The following is a 26,358-nucleotide window of genomic DNA, read 5'->3' as shown; positions in this document are numbered from 1 at the left end:
CTATGGTTCACCAGAGTCCTCTTCTTGGAGATCAAACTTTCTGTTCAGCTCTGGTTGTTTCAATAGGAATGTTTGAAAGTCCCCTGTTTCATTGAAAGTCCATCTTTTCCCCCTGAAAGACGATGCTCAGTTTTACTGGGTAGTTGATTCTTGGTTGCAAACCAAGATCTTTTGCCTTCTGGAATATCATACTCCAATCTCTATGAGCCCTTAATGAAGATGCTGCCAGATCCTATGTAATCCTGAGTATGGAGCCTCGGTAGTTGATTTGTTTGTTTCTGGCAACTTTTAGAATTTTCTCTTTGATTTGCGAGTTTTGGAATTTGGCTATAATATTCCTGGAAGTTTTTCCTTTGAGATCTCTTTTAGGAGGTGGCTGGTGAATACTTTCGATTTCTATTTTACCCTCTGCTTCTAGGATCTCAGGGAAACTTTGCTGTATTATTTCTTGAAAAATGAAGTCTAGGCTCTTCTCCTGGTTGTGGCTTTCAGATAGCCCAATAATTTTAAAATTATTTATTTCTTCTGGATCTGTTTTTGAGTTCGGTTGTTTTTCTAATGAGATATTTCACATTTTCTTCTAAGTTTTGGCTTTTTTTGGAAGTTATATTTATTCCTAATTTCTTGTAAAGTCATCAACTTCCTTTAGTTCCTTTCTGCATTTGAAGGAGTTATTTTCTTCAGAGAGCTTTTTTAATCTCCTTCTCCAGCTGGCCAATTCTGTTTTTTAAGGCATTCTTCTCCTCATTTGCCTTTTGTTTTGCCTTTTTTCCATTAGGTCTAAACTAGTTTTTAACATATTATTTTCTTCAGTATTTTTTTGTATTTCTTTCACCAAGCTGCTGGTTTAATTTTCATGATTTTTCTGCATTGCTGTCATTTCTCCTCCCAATTTCTCCTCCACCTCCCTTAATTGCTTTTCAAAGTCTCTTTTGAGCTCATCCATAGTCTGAGCGAATTTTCAATTTCTCTTGTTGGTTTTGGATACAGAAGTTTTGATTTTGTCATCATCTGAGTATGTGTTTTGATTTTCCATGGGACTAAAGTAATTCTCTATGGTCAGATTCTTCTTTTTTCTATTGTTTACTCATTTCCTCAGTCCAAGACTGATTTACAACACTTCCAAGGTTTTGAGTGTTTTTTTTGGGGGGACACACCACTGGGACCTTTATTCCTCAAAGATCTATGCTCTCTTTCCTGTGCTTTGATATGTAGATGACCACAGCACTCCCCTTTGCCCTGGAGCTGTAAGGAGGGGCCTTGCTTGGCTATCTTAGTATGGAACCCCAAACTGCAACCTGGATCTGAGTGTGGGCAAATAGCAGAGTCCTGCCCCCATGGAGAACAGAGAAATTTTTGCAGTCTTCCCTGACCCCCTGACCATCTGTGGACTGTGTTCTGGAGATACAGGCTGGTTTCTCCTGATTCTTGCTGCAGGTTCTGTGGCTGGTGCTCCCTCACTCCACACTCATTCTGGGGTAGCAGAATTCTCTCCCTGCCCTTCAAGTTTTTCCTGGGCTGCACTGCAGCTGGGGCTTTTTCCAACTCCTGGTCCTGGTGAGACACACCTTTCCCATGGAACTTCTAAGTTATCTTAGACTGGGAAAATGTATCACTCATTCTTTCTGTGGGTTCTGCCCCTCCAAATTTTGGCTAGTCATAATTTGATGGCTTTTGGAGTTTTAGGGGGGAAAGAGTTTCCGGAAAATGCTGCCTTCACACTTTCATCTTTGCTCTGACCCTGACTATTATACAACAGGATTTAAAAGAATAATGATTTACAAATGAAGGCACAGATGGTAGAAGGGAAAGCTCTATATTAGATAAAAACGGGAAACTAGCTCAAGCTGTAATTGGTAAGCTTTATTTTGCTGACTGGTTCTCTATGTGACCTTTTCAGCTTAGGTTAATGATAGTAAGAAAGTTAAGCTTGAAATTCTTTTATCATGGTTTCATATGTCCCTTGGATATCAGACTTGTATCAGAAAAGCTTGTATCAGAAAAGCTTGCACTGTTAACTATAATTATATATATATGTATTATAATGCCCTAAGGAAGATGCTATAGAGCTTCTCAGAATAAATTCCAGTATAGTCAGACCTCTGTGAAATTTCCAGGACATTAGTATCCTAAGGTTCTGTCTCCCATGATCCTTCCCTAATCAAGGTAATCTCTGAGTTTCCTATTCCCTGTTCAAAAATACAGTTATGAGCATTTTGGGGTCCTGCTATATATTGTAGGTCTTAGATACCTGAATTATTTTCTGTTTTAGCTCCTTTGTACAAGACTGGCAATATCAAACCCATGACTCCCCCTGCCTATCTGAAAAACAGTGTGAAGCTATCCAGACTATAAAGTCATCTTTCTTTAAGTCCCCAGCTCTGGGTCTACCCAAATACTCACTTCCTTTTATTCTATTTCAATAGAGAAGGAAAGCAATGCAATAGGAGTTTTAGCACAGAAACATGGGGATAGGTATAGAACAGTGGGATATTATAGTAAACAACTAGACACAGTGGCTCAACGTCTGCCACCCTGCTTAAGTATAACATTGCTATCTCTGAGACTCTTAAACAGGCTGAAGATATTATCTTAAATACCCCAGTGACTCTACTAGTATCACATAAAGTTGAGGCACTCCTCACCTCCCATCACACCCAGCATTTATCAAGTAGTCATCTGGCAAAGCTTGAAACCCAGTAATTGTCTTGCCCCCATGTCACCATCAAAAGACATAATGTCCTCAACCCTGTTGAATCTCTAGAAATTGCCCCTAGTTTAGAAACAGATTACTCTGTGAGCAGTGCCCACAACCCAATCCTCCCAATCATGACTTGTGTCTCAATTCATTCACTGACTCCTAGACAAGATCTCATAGAAACCCACCTCCATCCCTGATGAAGACTTCACCATCTTCACAGATGGTTCCAGTCTGAGGAAACCTGAGGGTCAACTGGTTTCTGACTATGGCATTACTACAGTGACAGAGGTATTAGAATCTGCCCCTCTGCCCTCTGCTCACTAAGCTTAGCAGGGTGAGTTGGAAGCAGTTACAAAAGCCTGTGAATTAGGAAAAGGATTGAAAATTAACATCTATATAGATAGTAGGTATTCATTTGGAGTGGCATATGATTTTGAGATGTTGTGGAAACAAAGAGGATTTTTAAATTCCACTGGACAGTCCATTAAACATAGTGAACAAGTCTCCAGACTTTTAGAATGTCTGCTTCTCCCTAAACAGGTGGCTGTTATTAAAACTGCTGGCCATTCCCATGACTCCACTTCTAAGGTTAAGGGAAATCAGCTAGCTGACCAGGCAGCGAGGGAGGCAGTACTCATAATGATATCCTGTCCCATACCAGCTGCACCCCCCCCCCCCAATTGATTTAGTAGCTTTGACACAGGCACAAGCCTTAATCTCTCCTGACACAATACACCAGTGGGAAAAATAAGGGTGCAACTGAGATCAGGAGACTGGACTGTGTCAGAATGGATCCAGAGTTGTTCTCCCCCATCAACTACATCATCCATTTCTATAATATTTGCATCCTTTAAGTTACTGGATACTACCTCCACTGCTGTTAAGCTCCAGAGTATAGATGCATGGATACATCTGTCTCATCTGAATAGTGACCCTGAACCTGAGTGGACTTCAGAGTCTATTAGTGATCTTGCCCTACAATTTTGGAGGGGCCAGAAAAAGACAACATCAGAGATGGACAGTATTCCCAAGCCTCAGGACCAGGTCTGAGAGACTTCAACTGTCCTCCATTCTTTTAGCCTTTATACCATTATCTTTTTAACAAGTGCAGAATAGTTTGTGAATACGTGACTGTAATTTCCTTATTTGTTGTACTTATTTTTCACACATACTCAATAGCCACAATCCTGTTTTTCTTCAGTCCAATATGTCTGTCTCATCTCACCTCCCCTACATAGGTGGTTTTTTGTGTCAGTTTCTGATTGTTTTACATCTTTTTCCCAAGAGTGAGAAATCACTATTTTGGGAAGAAAACCATCCTTCCTCTCACATACCAAAGCATCCCGAGTGAAAGTTCAGTCATAGGGCAGCCAAACTGTTTAACCTGTCTAGTTGTTGGTTATTTGCTATCGTCTGGGAATCATTGCTGGTTATCCTCTCTCTCTGCTATTGAATGAGGATCTATTGAGTTAACAGCACAAGTCCATCCATGTGAGAACCTAAAGTTTTTGAGGATGCAGCACCTAACCTACAAGTGACAGCAAAAATAACATATGAGTACAGGCAGGGTTATGAACTTTTCTTAAGTGCCCAATTCTTCCAAAAGAGGTTGAGGGAATGTTGTATCTCTCAACTCAAATGTCACTTTGGGCACAGCTTTTTTCTGAGATTAAATAGGCCCCATTGTCACCCTCTGCTGCTTTCTGTTATTTTGTAAAACATTTCTGGAGTTCCTGTAGGGAGCCCTGACCCAGCCCTCTGTAATTATACTATCTGGGTTTAACCAGGGAGGTCATCTGGTTCTACAGGAGCAAAGAAAAATTCACTTTTGTTAAATTTGACCTACTCTTGGGTTTTAGGAACTAATACAACTTAAGGGAATTCCTCAGCCTCCAAATTTTGTGATGGTAGGCCTAATCCTTACTAGTATCATAATGATTTTTTTCCTTATCAGTGGTGCATAGTAAAGAGGACTGCCATAAAATCTGAACTAAGACAGGGCATCAAGTTACTTATTAGTACCACTACAGAGGTTACATCTGGGCAAATATGGACCTGTTTACAATAGTTTATCCAATAACCCCTATTTAAATCCTTCTATGGGGGCAGCTAGGTGACACAGTGGATAGAGCACTAGCCCTGGAGTCAGGAGTACCTGAGTTCAAATCCAGCCTCAGACACTAATTACCTAGCTGTGTGGCCTTGGGCAAGCCACTTAATCACGTTTGCCTTGCAAAAACATTAAAAAAAAATCCTTCCATGGGATGATTGAGTCTCAAAGTTGACTTATATATGTAAAATGATATCCTGAAGGATCATTTAACTCTGTGTCTTCCCAGCAGGGACAAATCCCTGACTACATAAGGACCCTGGGCACTATTTCATTCTCCCTCACCTTGCCATCCTCCCTAGGGATGTTTTTTTATGTGTGATTCTTCTCTCTATCAGACTCTTTCCCTCCTGAAAGGTCAGGATTGTGTACAATTGTATGAGCAGTATGTGATCTGTACTATATTCCTGGGAATACCCCCATATCATTGCCAGTCCATGATCTTTTAGCTGTAGATGCTCGCCCCTCAGTCTGGTCAGTCACCTGAGTTCCCTTTAGTCATGTCCTCCTGTCCCTGATCATAAGATGTTGTAGCCAATGGAGTGGGAATGGGAGTGGGAGTGGTTGCTCTTGTGAGTTTTATAAATCCCTATCTACAGAACTGGTTGAAATGCATGACAACTTAGTAGTGATGGTGACGAATCTGAAGGGTGAAGTTGACTCTGGCAGGAGTGGTGGTACTAAACTGGCGGGCATAAGATTCCCTTCTAGCAGCAGAGGGAAGACACCATGTTTTCCTTGATGGGGAATGTTGTTTTTATATTAATGAATCTCAGGAGATACAAGATAGTATAGAGAAGTTTCAGAAGTAAGCCACTCTAGGGGTGGCTAGGTGGCGTAGTGGATAAAGTACCAGCCCTGGAGTCAGGAGTACCTGGGTTCAAATCCAGTCTCAGACACTTAATAATTACCTAGCTGTGTGGCCTTGGGCAAGCCACTTAACCCCATTTGCCTTGCAAAAACCTAAAAAAAAAAAAAGTAAGCCACTCATTTGAGAGAACAGGCATCAAAGCCCACCACGGCATGACATTTTTGGTGCCTAACCTCAGTCATAGGCAGTAGGATCAGGTCTATCCTTTAGTCTGTTGCTGGGATACTGGCTATCCTTGCCCTTATCCTTTGTGCAGCATAAGTAGGGTTGGTTGTGGCCACTAAATGTTCCATTACTATAGTGAATAAGATAATAACATCTGTAATCAAATCACATCAGAAGGAAGTGATAAATGTCCCACGGTCAAATGAGGAATATTTAAAAGAACTTCCCTTCATATCCTCTGAGGAAATGTGAAGTTAAAAGGCCCCTTTTCTTTCTTTTTGGTCTGCAGGTGGCATTCTGTGCTCCTCTGACTCAAAAAGGGGGGATTGAATATAAAAATTAGTTTGATGGATTGATATAAGATGTAGTACAATCCTTAGTATAATTTTGTAACAGTAGTTTTGAATTTTAAAATGATAGCAGTAACTATATAATAATGAAACATTATAAATAATGTTCTCAATCTTAAATACATAATACATATATTTATCAGTTGAGGTAACTATACTTTAAATTTTTATTACTACTCATTATTTCTTTCTCCAATTTCCTACGATGATATCACCAAGTGTTGTTTGTTATACATGCAAGTATTTAAGCATATCAATAGAAAAATTATTTTTTTATTTTGTTTCTATATGCCATATGTTACAAACCTTTTGTTGTAAAATCGCCTGTGCAACATAGATAACATCTTATGACTTTTCTTGTAATATTCATTGTTACCATTATACAATCATGATCAATACACAGCATTTTTATGATCCTTTAATCTGTAGAGTTGAGGAGATGAATCTCTGCCTGATTATAGGAAATTGTCATAAAAAATTTCATGGAACTGAAATTTGGCTTTCTATATTAAATGTGAAATACGGGTATCAAAGAAAATGCTGGTGAGTCAAAGTCTATAGAAGCCAGAAAACCCAAGGTGGGTTTAGCTGAAATTTGTAGGTGAAAGCTTTATTTGGATAAGAGTTGAAAGGGTGACTTTTCAGAATGGTCTGAAGTTGGATCCTTTCTGACTCAGTTTTCCAAGAATGCAGCCTTAGGGACATTTGTGAACATGAATGGTTCACAAATCATGTACTAATGACCAGCCTTTGTTTCCTATCTTTCTAATGGGAAAAAGAGGCATATTAGAAAAAGAGGTACATGCATATCCTTTGATTTGTAACTTTGGATCAAAGGTCTAGCATCTTCAGTAGGGTACTGAGCTATGCAGGGGAGAGGGAGAGAGTGATCTATCTGCACTTTTGCTGGAGCTGCTGTAACAATCTGCCCAATAACTGAAGGATCTTTGGGACCTTGGCATGGAAGGGCCAGTGACTTCCCTCTGTCAGGCCTAGGCAGCAGAGACAGAGCTGCCTCAGGAACTAAAGAAGAGGAACAGTCATCTAATTTACAACCAGTGGGCATCAATCTGAGCACAGTAGATGAAAAAGTAAAAAATCCTGACTGAGAAGGTGACAAGGGCCTTTAGGAACTAGAAGGAAAGTCATTCTGTCCCAGAGAAACAGAAAGGGAATTAGTTTTAAATGCTCAGGTTTATTGGACACCCCTATCACCATCATGCTCTCAGAGCTCTGAGGAAATGGGGAGGGGATTTTGTCAGGATCCAGAACAGACAGTGTAGCCTCAGGGTCCATCAAAGGAGAGATGGGGTGGTCCTGTACTACCATGGGCCATCTCTCTTAAATGGGAGATGGGCAGAGACGGACAAGTAGAAACTGGATCCTGCAAACCTACCTTGGAGCATCCCTGAGGCTGCAGGAAAGGGCTTTATAATTTCTGGTTTTTATTGCTTTCTATATCTTTGAGAAGACACATTGTTTTTTCCAGCGTCCTGGCTTTTTGCAATAATGACAAACTCCTGTTGGTTGATCCTTAATGCCAGGTGGGCTTGGAAAGGAGCAGTCAATAGCTTAACCTACGTAGTGAATATTTTATCCTTTTTTACTCGCAGTTCTGTTTTGGAGATCAATTCTTACTTAACTGGGCAGATAATTCAACTATAAATTGGGGTGTTTGTTCTGCCATTCGGGCTGTGTCAGTTTAGTATTTCATGACAGAGGAAGTTTTGGATTACTAACAAAGGAGAGAAAATAAGCCTGTCCTCCTTCCTTGTCATGATTTTGGTCAGAATTTGCATCAAAAACCTCTGCTGGGCTACCAAAAAATTGAAATACTGTTTCATCTTGTTTCTGAATAACAGTTTTGATATTTGAAAAGTCTTGTGGGGGGGGGAAAGCAAGTGGGATAACCTCAAATAAAGCATCTCCTATTGTTTGAGCCTCAATAGAATGCCTTTCCTAATCTCTACATACCACCCAATCTGTATCTTGGAGCTCTTCAAAAGTAGCTTTGATATCTACCTTTTTATTCCAATTCTTTGCTGCCTCCTTACCTACTAATTGGCAAATATCTGGCGATAGGATTGCAGATTGACTTTTTTTTGTTTGTTTTGGCAAGGCAATGGAGTTAAGTGACCTTCCCAAAGTCACACAGCTAGGTAATTATTATGTGTCTGAGACTGGATTTGAACTCATGTCCTCCTGACTCCAGGGTGGGTGCTCTACTACGCCACCTAGCTGTCCCTGCAGATTGACTTTTAATTGATCACTAAAACCTATAGGATCTTGACATGGATCAGGGAAGTTGTTCTTTAAAGCCTTTAATTCACCTCTGTCCCATGGCTTAAACTTATAATGTGGGAAAGTACAAAGTTTAACACCTGATGCAACTTTTTTTTCTGTATCTGTAGATGGAATGGTCTGAGGACTTGATCTATTTACTGCTACCTTGAAAGGATAGATGCCAGGCTTCAGGCTTTTATCTGGAACCAGGGAACAGGAATAGAAGAGTGTGAGGAGGGGACAATGGGATACATTTGAGAATTGAAAGAGGAAATAAAATAGGAAAAGATGAGATAGGAGGGTAAGAAGAGAGAGTGGGCTGAAGTAGAATAGAATTAGCAAAACTATAGGAAGGAGATTAAATAGGAGCACAAGAAGAAGGAATTGGGGGACAGAGAAGAGTAAAAGAAGAAGAAATCGGGGTCTTAGAAGTTCACATTGGGAGTTATATGTGGGGGAAACAGTGGAAGAAGGGGAAGAACTTTGGGGATGAACAGAAGAGGTTGCAGTGGGAGAAGAGATTAAAGAACAAAGGGAAGAAGTTATAGAAGGATTTGGGTAAGGGAGAACAGGAGGAGTTGGAACAGGCAAGGAAGAGGGAGAGATTACAGAGGGATTAATATTGGGAAAATGAGGGGAAATAGAGGAAGAGGAATCAGGGAGATTAGAGCAAAGTGGGGGAGAAGATGATTAAGAAAAGAGAAATAGAAGAGCCAGGAAGAGAAGAGATTAAATGAGAGGAGGGAGAGGGAGAAGGCAGGATGAAGGCTGCAGCAGGGGGTGGAGTCGAAGAAACAAAAAAATTCTTAAGATTAGGTAGGGCAGGATAAAAGGGGGACATATGGCAGCAAACTATGATTCAGGTTTGCAAATGGGGTAGATTCACAGAAACCAGAATCTTAAGAAGGGGGAAAAGTCATACAATATGGAGGGGGAACAGAAATAGAAAGAGGTAGAACAGTTGAAACTTTTGGAGCAGAGGGAGAGGCAAAATTTGCTTCTGGCTCTTATGCCTCAGAAGGAGAAGGGGACTGAAACTGAGACTGGAGGAGAATTAGAAATTGAGGTAAACTGAAGACTTTTTGTACCTGCTGTCTTATCAGGGGAAAGGATGTTTGAAGAAGAGACTTTTATGTTTTCTCTCTAGCATTTCACTAGCCCAATGATAAAAACATCCCCATTCCTTCTTAGAAGTCTTACTAGTTTTTAAAATCAATTTTTATTTTAAGATAGTTTACTTTAGTCCTTTCAAATGATCCCCCACCTAGGCCAACTCAATTGAGGATTGTCACTTAACAACTTTTGCCACCTCTGACAAAATATATGGTCACTAGGAAAAGCAGTTCTCTCTACTGGATCTCTGATCTTAGATTTAGTTTGTCCCGTGATTACAACAATCAGTCAGCAATGGTTAAACACAAAAACCAGATACCAAAAAGACTAAATAAATAACATGTAAAAGACAAAAGATATATGACAAAGATTCCAGACATATTCCTTTACGCTTTATCAAATAAAAATGTCAACGTCCTAACCAATGAGCTGCCTCACCAAAGAGGTATCTCCTTTAGGACTAGAAATAATCCCTAAGCACCTACACTGACTGGAAACCAAAAAAAACAAGGCAAATCTTAACAATCCGTGAGATTGCCCAAACCCCAGAGAACTTCACTTCAAATAAAACACAGTTCACAGCTAGGGCAATTGATTTGAAAAGTAACAAGCTCACCTTCAGACAAGACACTCATGCCAGGCTCAAAATCAGTCCTGGTTTTTCTTAGGTATCCCTTTAATGAGTTGTCCAGAGGAAAAGTTTATTCTTTTTCAAATTAAAGCCTAGATCTGAGTCATGGCACAATTTACTGTTAACCATAATTTTCTTAGGCTAAAAATGAAATAACAAAGTAAGTTTTATAAATGAAGTTTTATTTTCTATATGATCTTACCAATGACCCATGAGTGGATGGCATTCTTACAAATGCCAGCACTGATATAAAATTGGAGAGCAATGGTCTAAAACTTAATGACTGTCCAACTAATCAGTTAAAAAATGTTAGCGTGTGCACATAAGCTTATTTGCTTATTTATAAATTATGTAATATGCCATGGAGCTTATATACACTATAAAATTTATACAGAAATAAAAATAGAAAAGGATATGATATGAAGTAAAACCAATTCCTAAGGTCTAATAGGGAGCTACTAGAATTTAATAGGTGGAAGACTGACATAGAGTCGAATTTTAGGAAAATTATTTCAGCAGATCTATGGAGATAAAACTGGGAAAAAGGAGAGATGTGACAAGGAGAAAAATTATTAATTTTTAATTAATTGATATCAATTTGACAAATGCAAATAAAAATGAATATTTACAAAATACAAAGAGAAAAGACCATAGGAAACCACAGAATTAGGTAGGGGGTGTATTTGTTTTTCTTTATATTTAAGCATATTATATAGCAACACAAAAATCACAAAATCTGAAAATAGCAGGGCACAAAATGACCATCTAATTTCCAAGTCCATTATATTCCTAAGAGAAATCCCTATTATATCTGAAAATTCAATTCAATAATTTAATAAACACTTTTAAGTACCCATTATAGGCCAAGTAATGTGCTAAGGATGCCAAATTGAGGATTAAAATAAGAAAGATAATCTCTGCCTTCAAGAAGCTTACAATCTAATGGGGAAAGGATAAATGAAAGCTATGAAAGGGGAAAGGTACTGGGAAGTACCTATTTTGATTTGTGGAGTTGAAACCAAGCTGATGAAGGGATGAGCTGCAGATGAGAGGGAAGTGATCATCCCTTCTCTACTTGAAAGACCAACAAGGAAAGGGAATTCACAACTTCCTTTTAATTAATATTTTATTTTATTTTTCCAGTTACATGCTGTGGCTGCTTTTTTTTTTTTTTTTTTTTAGGTTTTTTGCATGGCAAATAGGGTTAAGTGGCTTGCCCAAGGCCACACAGCTAGGTAATTATTAAGTATCAGAGATCGGATTTGAACCCAGGTACTCCTGACTCCAAGGCCGGTGCTTTAGCCACTGCGCCACCTAGCCACCCCTTATTTATTTTTTTTAGAAAGATTTTATTTATTTTGAGTTTTACAATTTTTCCCCCCACCCCCCAGCAGAAGGCATTCTGTTAGTCTTTACATTGTTTCCATGGTCTACATTAATCTCAGATGAATGTGATGAGAGAGAAATCATATCCTTAACGAAGAAACATACAATATGTGATATAGCAGAATTACATAATTAGATAATGGGTTTTTTTTTTCTAAATTAAAGGTAATAGTCTTTGGTCATTGTTCAAACTCCACAATTCTTTCTCTGGATACAGAGGATATTCTTTGCAGATAGTCCAAAATTGTCCCTGGTTGTTGCACTGATGGATTGAGCAAGTCCATCAACATCAGCAAACCTCTTTAAACCATAAATGTTCCTAGCAAACAGACACTGTTAAATTAGTTAATCTTTAAAACTGTTAAATCTTCCCTATGTTGACTCTATATAGTATATAGCTATATAATCCTTTATAAACTAGTGTTTTAAGTTATCTTGTCAGGCTTGCTTAGTTATATAGCATAAGTTCCTTAGGACTTTTTTGAGTTAGCAAAGACTCTAACTCCCACTTAAGTTGACCCCTTCAGTTAATTTGGGAATTGTTCAGAAACACAACCTTATGTCATGATTAAGCCACTCCTTAGTCCCTCCTGGTGCCTCCCTAACTCCTCCCTTAACTCTTCCCTTTATAGGAGTTGATCTACACTCTCCAAACTTAGATTTTAACTGACTTTGGCTAATCAACCCACTGTTTACTTGCAGCTGTAGTTCTCTTCTTCTTTTCCCCCTTTTCCCACCCTCTTCCATTCTTATCTGTCCTTGATGTTCTCTTGGACTGTTTCTTCCTGCTTAAATTTACTATCTTTAAAAACCTCACTTTTTAAAACTTGCACTGTGAATTAACTTGTAACTTTTAGCAGTAACTGTAAATTAAAAGTTATGCCTTTTCTTACCCCCCCTGAGTCAGAAAATTTGGTGATTTACTTACTTAAAAGAACCTCTGCTGTCTCTGGGATCTCACCACCCCTAGCTGACCTCTGGATCTAGCTGCATCCACACCAGTCTATCTTCTATTTAGCTACCAAATGATCTTTCTAAAGTACACCTCTGACCATGCTAGCTCTATACTCAGTAAACTTCAGTGCCAGGACTGTTACCTCCAAGTTCAAATAAAAAAAACCTGTCTTTTTAGTATTCGTATTCAAAGTCTTTTATAATTTACTCCCCCTATTCTTCCATCTTTCTATTTCTTCTTATATCCTTCTTTTCTCCCACATAGTCTATATTCCATTGACATTGGCCTCCAGTTCTCTACTGAGGGCATTTTCACTGGCTGTCCCCCATACTTCACATTTCTTCCCTCCTCCTCTTTAACTCTTGGCTTTCTTCTCCACAGAGCCCTTTCTGATCCCCCTCAATTCTAGTGCCTTCCTTTTGTCATCACCAGTTTATTCTGCATATGATATCTGTATGTTGGAGCTTTCATTAATAATTATGAGCTCCTAGGGAGCAGGGACTGTCTCTGGCCTTTCTTTGTTTCCCTAGTGCTTAGCCCAATTCCTGGCATGTATTGAGTGTTTCATAAATTTTATTGACTGACAAAAAAGGCAGAACAACTTTGAGGCTAGGGAACTTAACTTTAATACCTGGAAAAATATGAAACTTATTATTAAAAGAATGATTTGTAAGTATTTTGAAAGTAAATGGTAACCAGTAAGAGCTGGTTTTATGAAAAGTAGGTCATGTAAGACTAACCACATTTCCTTTTTTTAATGGAATTAATAAATTGATTCAACATCAGAGAAAGTTGTATATCTAATAAATATGTTCCTAGTTTTCTACAGTGAACAGAAATGCTTCATGGTACCTTGTGGACAAGGTAACTGCAAAGAGTTGTTATAAATGTGTCACTGTCTTTTGGAGGGGAATGCCTTTGTTGAGTGCTGAGGTCTGTTCTCTGCTTGTGCTATTTACCATTTTTTTTTTTTTTTTTAGTGAATTGAATGGAGACATAGAGGCTTGCTTGTCAAAACTGAGATCAACTCAAAACTAGGAGAATTAGTTAATGTGTTGGAAGATAGAATGCAGACACCACAAACTTTAGGCAGGGATGAGAACAAGAAAGTATTTTTGTGGATCTAACATTAAAGGTGTTCCTTTCTGTGGTACACATCTCATCCTATCCATACCTTCTCATCCTGTGTAATACTTATCCATTTCCTTTCAAAAATTATCCATGGAGGTTCTAACTTGTGTACTGAGGTTTTTCTTGCTATTTTAAGGTAAAATATAATCATTAACCAGATATAATAAAATGAAACTTAAGAGAGATTTAAAATTCTATAGTTTGATTAAAAAAAACAACTTCAGAAGTACAACATGGCTAGACAACAAGTCACATGGAAAAAATCTGAGGTCTTTGTGACATGGCAGTTGCAAAAGATAATGTGATTTTCTGTTAAGATTATAGAATGAATTCTTTGTTTAAGTTTTGTTTTTTTTTGCATCCAAGCTAAGTATGTGGTATATAATAAAGGCTCAGTGAATCAAACTTGCTGAGTGATTGATTGACTCATAATAGCATAATATCCACAATGAGGGAGGATTATTGACCTACTGAACTCTTTATTTTGACTTTGCCACATCTTGAGAATTGTGCTCATTCCTGACAAACTGGAGAGCATCCAGGGAAGGATGGTGAAGGGGACTAAAGATAGGAAATTTGATGGAAATACACATGTTTAACCTCCTGAAGAGTAGTCTTGGGTTGACTATAAGAGGACTCTTAAAAAATATGAAGGACTCTTAACCCCATTGCCTTGAAAAAAATCTAAAAAAAAAAGAAAAAGAAAAATATGTTGGACTGACATGTAGAAGATGGGTTGTTCTGTTTGGTTTCAAAAGGTGGAAACTGAAGTTTCAGAGAGACAGATAATATTGTATAAGGAAAAAACTTAGTAAAAATTAGAGCTTTGAAATAGGCTTCTTCAAGTGAGGAATGAGTAAACACTTGATAGAGTTCATTCCTTTTCAAATACAGGTTAGACTAGATGATTTTTTTCAGTTAATAGTACTTGGTATTTGTCAGGCTTCATTGTTGGTGCTGAGGATATAAATATAAAAGTGTGATAAAACTTTTCTTCAAAGAACTTAAATTCTTCTACAAAGACTCCCTGGTGTTCACTTACATCCTTCAAAGGTAACAGATTTTCTTGATTCAAGAATAGACGAGTGATTAATAGGAGAATTAGATTTCTATTAACTCATTATAGTCTAACTAAATTTCTGAATTAAGTACAGAGACATAGAATCATCAATTAACTGTAAATAGGACCAGTTGAAAAAGATACAGAATCAATCTAATTTATTTTACTGTATACCATAGACTGTATTAAATATTGGGGATACCAATACAAAACTGACATGACTGTACTTCCCATCAAGGAAATTACATTATATGGGGGAATAGTAGCTAATGAGGGGGTATTATGTTCAGGGATATCACGAGATGGTGAATGGAATCCTAACATAATTGATTAACATGTACTTTCCAGGAGTGGCTAGGTGGCACAATGGATAGAGCACTGCCCTGAAGTCAGGAGTACCTGAGTTCAAATCTGGCCTCAGACACTTAATAATAACCTAGCTATGTGGCCATGGGCAAGCCACTTAACCCCATTTGCCTTGCAAAAAACCTAAAAAAACCCAAAACATGTACTTTCTTTTTTTCATTTTTTATTTATTTTTATTAAAGATATTATTTGAGTTTTACATTTTCCCCCCCAATCTTGCTTCCCCCCCCCCCCCCACAGAAAGCACCCTGTCAGTCTTTACTTTGTTTCCATGTTGTACCTTGTTCCAAATTGGGTGTAATGAGAGAGAAATCATTTCCTTAAAGAGAAGAGAAGTCTTAAGAGGTAACAAGATCAGACAATAAGCTATCTGTTTTTTTTTTCCCCTAAATTAAAGGGAATAGTCCTTGCACTTTGTTCAAACTCCACAGCTCCTTATCTGGTTGCTGATGGTACTCTCCTTTGCAGACAGCTCAAAATTGCTCCCGATTATTGCACTGATGGAATGAGCAGGTCCTTCAAGGTTGAACATCACTCCCATGTTGCTTTTAGGGTGTACAGTGTTTTTCTGCTTCTGCTCATCTCACTCAGCATCAGTTCAAAAACATGTACTTTCCAATAGTGTTATTTGATTACTGTTTCTAGTGGGGTGTAGGATGTATTCAGGGAAGACTAGTACCTCTGGTGTGAGGGCTGCCAAGTCGCCCCCCCTTTTTAAATTTTACAATTTTTTCCCCTAATCTTGCTTTCCTCCCCCCATCCCCCACAGAAGACAGTCTGTTAGTCTTTACATTGTTTCCATGCTATACATTGATCTAAGTTGGATATGTTGAGAGTGACATCATATTCTAAAGAAAAAATATAAAATATAAGAGATAGCAAAATTGTAAAATAAAATTAGTTTTTTTAAAAAAAAAACTTTGGTCTTTGTTCAAACTTCACAATTCTTTCTTTGGATACAGATGGTATTTGCCATTGCAGATACTCCAAAATTGTCCCTGATTGTTGCACTGATGGAATGAACAAGGCCATTAAGATTGATCATCAACCCCATGTTGCTGTTATTGTGAACACTGTTCTTCTGGTTCTGCTGCTGAGCCCTTTTCAGGACTTCTTTTCACTTTTGGTGTCCATCTTTTCTACCTAATTCTCATCTGAATCATGAACATTGGTTCTACCCTGGTAAACCTTTTCAGCAGATGTACTAAACTAGGTTGAGGGTAGCTGAGGTTGGTGAGTTAGGGATTCTCTTCCCCAAGCATGTGAAGTCTTCCTATGATGGAATGGGTGGATGAGGATAGTTCATTTCAATGACTGCTGAAGCTGGCGCTGTGGAGTGTTAAGAGCTTGGTTAGATAGCAAAGACATTAAAATCATCCACTGCATCTTGAGCCATCACCAGTTGTCTTGACTTGACTGTGATGATTTTGGAAGAGAGGGTGATACCTATGACTTTGTACAACTCTGCCTCACTTAAATGCAGTTAACTGCATAAGAAGCCACCCTTCTGTTTTACCATTTCTAGCTTATAGTCCTATGGTGACAGGCAAGTGTTGAAACACAGTGCAGATACACTGTGAACTGTAGTCACAACCCTGCACACAGGCAGCCCAGATTGGGCTCTCACCACCCCCAGCTGACCTCTGGATTCAGCTACATCCACATCAGTCTATCTTCTATTTAGCTACCAAAGTGATCCTCCTAAAGTACACCTCTGACCATGTCACCTCTAGACTCAGTAAGCTTCAGTGCCAGGACTGTTACCTCCAAGTTCAAATAAAAAAACTGCCTTTTTGGATTTCAAAGTCTTTTATAATTTACACCACCTCTTCTTCCATCTTTCTATTTCTTCTTATATCCTTCCTTCCTTCCCACATAGTCTATGTTCCAGTGACATTGGCTTCCATTTCTCTACTGAGGGCATTTTTACTGGCTGTCCCTGATACTTGACATTTCTTCCCTCCTCTCTCCAGACATGTGCAGAAACAACCTTATTAGTTGTCAGAGCAGCCTTTTAAGGATCACCATGTTCACTGGTGTGAGGGAGGGCCTAGAAAAGGTATCCTAAAATTTTCTGTTTATCCAACTCTGGCCTGATTACCACGCAGGTGGGTATTCCCCCCGTGCGGTGGAAACAAAAAAATGTACAAAAACTTCTACAAAGAAGATTGTGCTCACCATCAGTGCATGGAATATACACACATACTCATAGTATAAAATTCAGTAAACCTGAAAGATGAACTACTTAGCAGTTATGATATTCACATAGCAGCTCTGAGTGAAATAAGGCTGGAAAATGAAGGCCCATCTCCCTGAAGTTGGAGCTGGATATATATATATTTTTTCCTGGAGTGGCAGCTGTGAAGGAGACCACTGTGAAGCTGGGGTAGATTTTGCAATCAAAACTAATTTAGTCAATAAGCTTGAATGCCTACCTAAAGCTGTGACTGACAGGCTCATGACAGTGAGATGGCCACTTGAAGGAAAATGCCATGCCAGCATCATTAGTGTCTATACCATAACTATAATAAACCCTGATGAAGTAAAAAAAAAATAATGAAGATCTGGGAGACCCTTATCATCAATGTATCAGAAGAGGACAAGTTTATAATTTTGGTTAACTTTAATGCTAGAGAAGGCTCAAACTACCAGATATGTTAGGAGTTCTTGGGAGGAATTGAGTTGGAAACAGCAACAACTACTACTGAAGACTTGTGCCTCTTATAACCTCATTATACGCACTGTTTTCTGTTTACCTAAATACACTAAAACATACTGGTTACACCCTTACAGCAAACTTTTAGCATCTTATAGACTATGTGATTTTAAGATCAGATCTTAAGATCAGAGTGACAAAGATGATGTGTGATGCAGAATGCTGTAATGATCATAGACTCATCCTTTCCAAGCTAAATATTCACATTCAATTGAAGGGAGGCATTGAGGCTAAATGACTACCAAAAGAATTAACAGATTAGAGTACTTCTCTGAGTGGTAACAGTTTATTCTTAAGTTGGAGGGAAAGTTGAGCCAACACACACATTTGGCAACAGTAGAGGAGAAAAGGAGTAATTTTCTGAGATTTGGTGTATAGCACTGCATTTGCTCCTCTGAATCAGAACACTTGCAAACATCAAAACTAGTTTGATGAAAATGATGGGGATATAGAAGCTCCTAAATAAAAATCTTCGCAGGGTTTACCAGCAGGATAGTTCAACCACTTCTAAGAAGGCAACATTTAATTCCATAAAAAGTCCCAAGTGAAGCTTAGTGAGATGCAGGTTTCTTGACTTAATAAGATGAACTTTTGTTTTATGTTGAAAGTAACAATCCAAAAGGCTTTTATGATGCCTTACTCTTTCTCTTCTGGAGTCATCAAAATTCAGTTGCAAGACAAAAGTCAGGCAGAGTAGTTGTTTTCTCTAAAAGTGAGGAAATTCTCATGTAAATGCTAGACTTGAGCTCTGAGTTACATTGAAATAAAATTAAAAAAAATTTTTTTAGAAAGATTTTATTTATTTTGAGTTCTATAATTTTTTCCCTATTCTTGCTTCCCTTCCCCACCCCCACAGAAGGCATTCTGTTAGTCTTTACATTGTTTCCATAGTCTACATTGATTTCGAATGTGATGAGGGAGAAATCATATCCTTAAGGAAGAAACATAAAGTAAGAAATAGCAAGATCAGACAATAAGATATCAGTTTTTCCCCCCCTAAATTAAAGATATTAGTCCTAGGTCTTTGTTCAAGCTCCACAGTTGTTTCGCTGGATACAGATGACATTCTCCATTGCAGACAGCCCCAAATTGTCCCTGATTGTTGCACTGATGGAATGAGCAAGTCCATCAAGCTTGATCATCGCCTCCATGTTGCTCTTAGGGTGTATAATGTTTTTCTGGTTCTGCTCATCTCACTCAGCATCAGTTCATGCAATCCCTCCAGACTTCCCTGAATTCCCTTCCCTCCTGGTTTCTAATAGAACAATAGTGTTCCATGATATACATATGCCACAGTTTATTAAGGCATTCCCCAACTGAAGGACATTTACTTGATTTCCAATTCTTTGCCACCACAAACAGTTTAAGTGATTTTTTTTTACCCATTTTCATAATCTCTTCAGGGTATAGACCCAGTAGTAGTATTGTTGGATCAAAGGGTATGCACATTTTTGTTACCCTTTGGACATAATTCCAAATTGCTCTCCAGAAAGATTGGATGAGTTCACAGCTCCACCAACAATGTAATAGTGTCCCAGATTTCCCACATCCCTTCCAACATTGATCATTGTCCTTTCTGAGCATATTGGCTTGCCTGAGAGGTTTGACATGGTACCTCAGAGATGCTTTAATTTGCATTTCTCTCTCTCTCTCTCTCTCTCTCTCTCTCTCTCTCTCTCTCTCTCTCTCTCTCTCTTTTTAGGTTTTTGCAAGGCAAATGGGGTTAAGTGGCTTGCCCAAGGCCACACAGCTAGGTAATTATTAAGTGTCTGAGACCAGATTTGAACCCAGGTACTCCTGACTCCAGGGCCGGTGTTTTATCCACTGTGCCACCTAGCCGCTCCTGCATTTCTCTAATAAGTAATGATTAGAGAAATTTTTCAGGACTATGGATCGCTTTGATTTCCTCAGCTGTAAATTGCCTTTTCATATCTTTTGACCATTTGTCAAGTGGGGAATGGCTTGTTTAAAAATTTTTTTTAAAGAAGTGAATAATGTACTCATGCAACTTTTACTAGCTGTACTTTTACTAGTTCACCACCAAGGGGAGGGGGGAAAACAGTCATAACATGTAATTGGAAAAATAAAAAGGAAGTTGTGAATTCCCTTTCCGTGTTGGCCTTTCAAGTAGAGATAGGATGACCACTTCCCTCTCATCTGCAGCTCATCTCTGCATCTGCTTGGTTTCAACTCCCAGTCCCCTTCCCCCTTTTATAGCTTCCATTTGTCTTTTGTCTTTCCCCATTAGTTTATAAGCTTCTTGAAGGCAGAGATTATCTTTCTTATTTTAATCCTCAGCTTATAGCACATGGCTTGGCCCATAATGGGTACTTAAAAGTGTTTATTAAATTATTGAATTGAATTTTCAGGTATAATAAGGATTTTTCTTAGGAATTAGATGGTTACTTTGTCCCCTGCTATTTTCAGATTTTGTGATTTTTGTGTTGCTGTATAATATACTTAAATATAAAGAAAAATAAACATACCCCGTACCTAAAAGAAATTCTGTGGCTTCATGTGGTCTTTTCTGTTGTATTGTAAATATTCATTTTTATTTGTATTTGTTAAATTGATATCAAGAATTAAAAATTAATATTTTTTCCTCCTTTTTTCCAGTTTGATCTCCATATAACTGTCAAAATAATTTTCTTAAAATTCAAGTCTATGTCAATCTTCCACCTATTAAATTCTAATAGCTCCCTATTTTACTTTAGGAACTGGTTTTATTTCATATTTCATATTCTTTTCTACTTTTATTTCTGTATAAATTTTATAGTGTATATAAGTGTATATAACAAATATGCTTATGTGCATGCGCTAACATTTTTTAACTGATTGGTTGGACAGTCATTAAGTTCTAGACCATTGCTCTCCAGGATCCAAGGACATTTTGTGGTTATATTTCACATATGAAATTTTTATGGTGTGTTCTTTACTGATTGTTTAGAAGTAGCACTTCAAGACCTTTCAAGGCATATTAAAATATAGATATAAATAGGTTCTTTTACTGTTTCTATTCTTAGCTAGAAAAAATAGGGGGAAAAAACCCCCAATGCCTTGTGGTTTTGAATACTAGAAATAGAGACAAGGTTGGAAATAAATCTTTACCTTTGAGTCTGTATTTTGTTCCTCAGAAAAGAAGAGTGTTTGAAATGTGTTACTAATTATAGTCCTAATCTTAGCTGGCAATTAAATACATGATTTCCTTTCCAACTGATTTCTTCCTAGTCGGGCTGAAATGGATAAAAATTAAATTCTGGTATTTATTTGACTAACCTTTTAAAACTAAAAAGTCATAAAGTCAACCATTATTTAAAAATTATTAGTATAAGCCCATCCAAGTGTGAATGGAATTTATTGTATACAGTGGTTGAGACTTAGTATTTACTAAGAGATGTTAAAGGTAAAGATATTTTAGAAATTTAGAATAAATAAATGACCTGTATCAAGTTCAACCCATTAATTTTACATGTGAGAAAACGCCTTAGTCATGCAGGTATTAAATGATGGCAGTGGAACTATGTTCTTTGACTCCTGAACCAGTGCTTTTTGTGTCTTTGTAAGATTTGGCATAAGTAGCTGTTCTGACTTGGGTCTATGAAGAGGTTGGTACTTTTCATATTGTCTCTCCTGATTTAGGAGGAAAGGACAAATTGGAGGAAATAAGGCTGACAGGGGCAGTAAGAACTGTTGTTAGAACTGGTCCATGGCAAAGGGAACCTGTTGCCCAGGTTGAGGGATGCATTCCTGTTCTCAGGCATTTGTCATAGGAAACAGGTCTAGGCAAACTTGCCTCCATCTCCTACCTTGGAGTGGAATCCGGACTGTCCCCCAATCTGAAAGCATTTCTTTCTCCTCTCTGTCTTTTAGAAGCCCTTGTTAACTTAAAAACTATTCTAAAATACCACCTTTTGTTTAAAGCTGTTTATGATCATTGGAGATGGTACTACCTTCCTAGCCAGGGTTCCCTTGTTAAAACAATACGTAGAAAGGGATTTTTATTGGAGGAGAATTCATTTGAGAAAGGAATCCTCACTTGACAGGGGCTTACACAGTTTCCATTTGAAGACTTCTAAGGGCAAGGAACCTCATTTTTTTTTTTTAAGTTTTTTTGCAAGGCAAATGGGGTTAAGTGGCTTGCCCAAGGCCACACAACTAGGTAATAAGTGTCTGAGGCTGGCTTTGAACTCAGGTACTCTTGACTCCAGGGCGGGTGCTCTTTCCACTTTGCCACCTAGCCACCCCCAACCCCATTGTTTCTTGAAGTATCCTATTCCACTTTTGGAAGGTGCTTATTAGGAATTTTAATCTGATGTCGTGTTTAAATTGGCCTCTTTGCAACTTTTACCTATAACTCCTGATTCTGCCCTCGAGGGCCAAAGACAGCAAGTTGTATTCTGTCTCTGTTCCATAGTCCCTGAAATACTTGATGGCAGCTCTCATTTTTTCTTTGAGTCTTTTCCAGCCTCAACATGCCCAGATTCTTCTATAGAAGACTGTTATTATTTTACTTGTCTTCCTCTGAATATTTTATAGTTTATTGTTATTGTTCTTAAACTTAATATTCAGAACTGAACAATTATTTTTGTGCTTCTTAAATGAGATTTTTTTTTTGGTGGTTGTTTTGTTTTCTTCATTTCTCCTAAAGTGCTTAATTGATTTTTCAGATGGCAAGTTTGGAGCCTATATGCAAGTACATATCCAGAATGATGGGCCTGTGACTATAGAGCTGGAGTCACCAGTGGCTGCTGCAGCAGATCCCAAGCAGGTAAACCTTCCACAGCTTCCATTCCTGCCACCATTCATAGCATTATATGTGCCAATTCTTTGTTTTATACAATACCTTTCTTACTAAGAATCTTATAGTTAGACATTTATTTTCAAGGGTAATACTTAAAGCATGGTATTAATCCTGATTCGAAATATTGGCATTTGAATAAATCAAGGATTAGTCTTTAAAGCAAGACTAGAAAAAATTAGAGGACATTTTTCATTTACTAGGGCTTCTAACCAAGGCAGAATCTGTTTTCTAAAAATACCAATGAGTCTTCATAGTAGTTATGCAAATAGAATCATAAGTCATATATTGAATAATTTTTCTTCCCTGATATGATGTCTTTAATGAATGCTTAACCTCTAATGATGATCATGATGATGTTTGTCCTTCATTCTTGAAAAAGACCATGATATCAGAGAGATGATGCCATGAGGAATTTGAATGAGGGGGTGCTGTGCTAAGTCACCAACCTTACTTAGTCTTCTGGAGTCATCTGAGTCCAGTGGTCAGATTTGAATTAGGATGACTGGAGATGATTCTGGGTGTGAGGCAGTCAAGTTCAATACACACATATTGTGTATATTGGGGTCAAAGAATAGGGGTCAGAAGTAGCAACAAAGATGAATGTCACATTGGAAAAAAAATCTCTTCTTTTAAAAACTAAAATAAGATTGCTTTAATATTGTCAATTATTAGAAGGTAAAAGGAGTTTTTAAAAAAGGAGTTAATATTGTAAGTATTATAAATATTGACAAGGAAGTTATTTCTGAGGATTTGTTTTTGCGAGGAAACTCTTTTTAAACCTCTTACTAAGAATCTTAATCACTTTCTTACATGCTATCTCTTTATGTAAGAGTAATTTTTCTCCTGTTTCTCCTTTTTGGATTGTGTCTTCATAGCTGAATCAGGGATTAGTATTGTGACTTTTTGTTCTCAGGCAGAGTGTGGTGGAACTCCTGGGACACTGGGGGGCAGTGGAGTCACGCCACATCCCCTATTATTCTTGTGTTTATAGTTTAGGGAGTCAGAGGACATTATCCTTGAACAAACTGGGTCCCAGGGACAGTGAGAATGTGGCATTTGAGGGTCTTTCCTAATACATAATTTCACAAGAAATATCTGCCCTGCGTTTGCTGTTAATTATTTCACAAGAAATATCTGCCCTGCGTTTGCTGTTAATTATGCCTTTCATGAAAAAGGGAGAGAGAAATCTACTTTTCTCTTAGATGCTAAAAATCCTTTAATAGAAATTAATAGATTATTTGAAGTACATAAGCAGGTGGAGAAGACAAAGGGAAGTTCCCTTCTCTTATTTCCTCTTTTCTTTTTTGAGTAAAATAAACTTAATTTCCTTAAAATTCTTTATGATCTTGGGAGAAAGGTATTGTTAAATTTAATGTGTATTGACTTCTTTTGGGGAATTCTTTTTGTAAAAACAGAAGTGCACAGAAAAATAACTTCTGGCCAGGCAGAATTGGTGAAAGACTTTTAATTAGAACTAGTGTTTCAAGTGTTCTCTTTGCTTAGCTCAAGAAGGTTTTATTGGTTGACTGTAGGTGTTCCAAAAATGTTTCCTGAATTACTATTACTACTCATCCATGTGTGGTAGCTTAAAACTGTAAGATTCTTTCACACATTTTCTCTATTCTTTTTTTCTGTATTGTACATTTGGTTATCAAAAACCTTTGATTCAAAGAAAGGCAATAAAGAGCAGTGCTTTTTCCCAGTAGAAATGCCCTTAATCCTGTTAAAAATCTCTAGTAATTATTATTAAAGGATACTTATTTCAAAGGCAATAATATATGTATTTTTCTCTTTTTTTTGTTGTATCACCTTTTAGAAACTGATATGGTATGTGAGAAAATACTTAGAATATAAAAAACTAAACAAATATTATATGTCCAAAGCAAATAAGGATATGTCATTATTATTCTTGTTACAAATATGAGCTTCTCCACTTTCATCCCCAGTACATCTAGTCATCCGTTAAAAAAAATTGGATTAAATGAGAGACATTGTGGTATAGCAGATATATTGCTGGTCTTGGAATTCAGAAGGGAAGACCTGGCTGGGATTTCCATCTCTCATGCATCCGTGAGAAAACACAACTTTTCTGAGCTTTAGGCAGGAAGCTTTCTAAAACTACACAATCATAGTGATGAAATCATAGGAAAAGGAATAATATAATATACTTTATTACTTATAGAATTAGAGAGATTAATTCTGAATTCACTTGTAATCCTTTAACTTCCCTTTCCTTTTGTTTCTAGACTAGGCTTAATTTGTTTTCTTATTTTTAGCTTTAATTATTCTGTTTTCTGTATATTGAAAAAAGAATGCAGAAGAACATTTGCTGAATAAATGACTATACTTCTTTTTGAACAGTTTTTCCTGAAATAATGAATAGAGTATAATATATACCACCAGAGTCAAATAAAATGAAAGTGATCTTTTCTTTATTTCTCGATTCACTCCTTAGGGCAAAGCAGGAACCTGCTTTAATTGTAATAAATCAAGTCACTACTCATTTCTTGTGGAGTCCTGTCTTTTGGTTAACTTAGAAGTTTCTAATGAAGTCTCCTACCAGTCAAATTTATGATTATCTTTGTATTATTTTGTTTTCAGTTTTTTTATAGGTTTTTTCTTTTTGCAAGGCAGTGGGCTTAAAGTGGCTTGCCCAAGACCACACAGCCAACAGATTATTAAGTATCTGAGGTCGGATTTGAACTCAGGTACTCCTGACTCCAGGGCTGGTGCTCTACCACTGTGCCACCTAGCCACCCCCTTTGTATTATTTTGGACTATTATCAATGAAAACCGAATTAATGAACTATCCTGAAACATGTATGAATCTATTTTGTTAATTTTTATAACTTATAGTGTTAACTAGTATGAAAACTTCCTTTTTTGGCTTGTTGTGAAGCCAAGGCTGACATTTAACTTCTGGGATTCCATTTCTTCACAAAAGAAAGTGTCCCAAAATGACTTCCTGGAGTGGCTTTCTCCTCCCTGAAGGACTTTAAGCACAAAGTTAGATGCTGGTTGCTGTTATGGTAAAGATTTCTTTTGTTTATATGTTGGACTAGATGACCACTGAGGTCCTTCTCACTCTCTTTATTCTGTGCTTCTGTGAGTTTTGTCATGAAGGGTAAAAAGCTAACTTCTGCAATTTCTTTTAGAGTTTTTCAAAAGATGTAGGCATTGAATTTCTTTTTATTTCCTGTTTTAGTATTGTTTTTGTATCACATTTATTTTTGCAATAAATTTTTATTCTGAAATTAACATTCATCCTCAAAAGTGAGTATTTTCACCTACCAAAAAAGAGAATATGTGAAACCCCAGATCTTTATTATGAACAACTTGGTTGTTTCAGAACCATCTTGCTTTTCTGTGTTCTCTTCAGTTTCCTTCAGTTGTTTTCTGTGCTTCCTTTTGTGTGACATATAAAATCTTCAAGAGATAGTTCCTGGGTAATTAATCATTTTATTAATCATGCCAGTAATAATTAATAAAAGGCACCAGTAGCATTCTTGAATGCCAAAAGATTCCTCTTGAAAGCTACTCAATAATTATTTGCCTATGGGAGACTGGATATTTATGAGGATGGCAATTGACTTTGGTTAACAATTACTAAGCAGAATTATAAATACTATCAAAAGATGTAGACCTGTTCTAAGGAGGACCTGGGGGACCTGACTCTGATCACTTAGTCTTAAACAAAGACCTCTCTCTCTCTCTCTCTC

At 37.4% G+C, this 26,358-nt stretch overlaps 1 protein-coding gene across 5 annotated transcripts in view; it reads left to right on the top strand.

The window, feature by feature from the left end:
- DTD1 (D-aminoacyl-tRNA deacylase 1) overlaps positions 1-26,358 on the top strand; it is a 231,974-nt gene that overhangs the window by 53,386 nt on the left and 152,230 nt on the right. For all 5 annotated transcript variants that reach the window (XM_074209368.1, XM_074209364.1, XM_074209366.1 and 2 more), the window contains exon 4: positions 22,506-22,606. In XM_074209368.1, the coding sequence (XP_074065469.1) occupies positions 22,506-22,606 (101 nt within the window). The remainder of the gene's footprint in view (positions 1-22,505; positions 22,607-26,358) is intronic.

The sequence above is a fragment of the Macrotis lagotis genome, chromosome 1, assembly GCF_037893015.1.
Source record: "Macrotis lagotis isolate mMagLag1 chromosome 1, bilby.v1.9.chrom.fasta, whole genome shotgun sequence".
NCBI classification, from domain to species: Eukaryota; Metazoa; Chordata; class Mammalia; order Peramelemorphia; family Peramelidae; genus Macrotis; species Macrotis lagotis.
The sequence above is the reverse complement of the archived record's forward strand: the minus strand, read 5'-3'. Positions and strand labels throughout refer to the sequence as shown.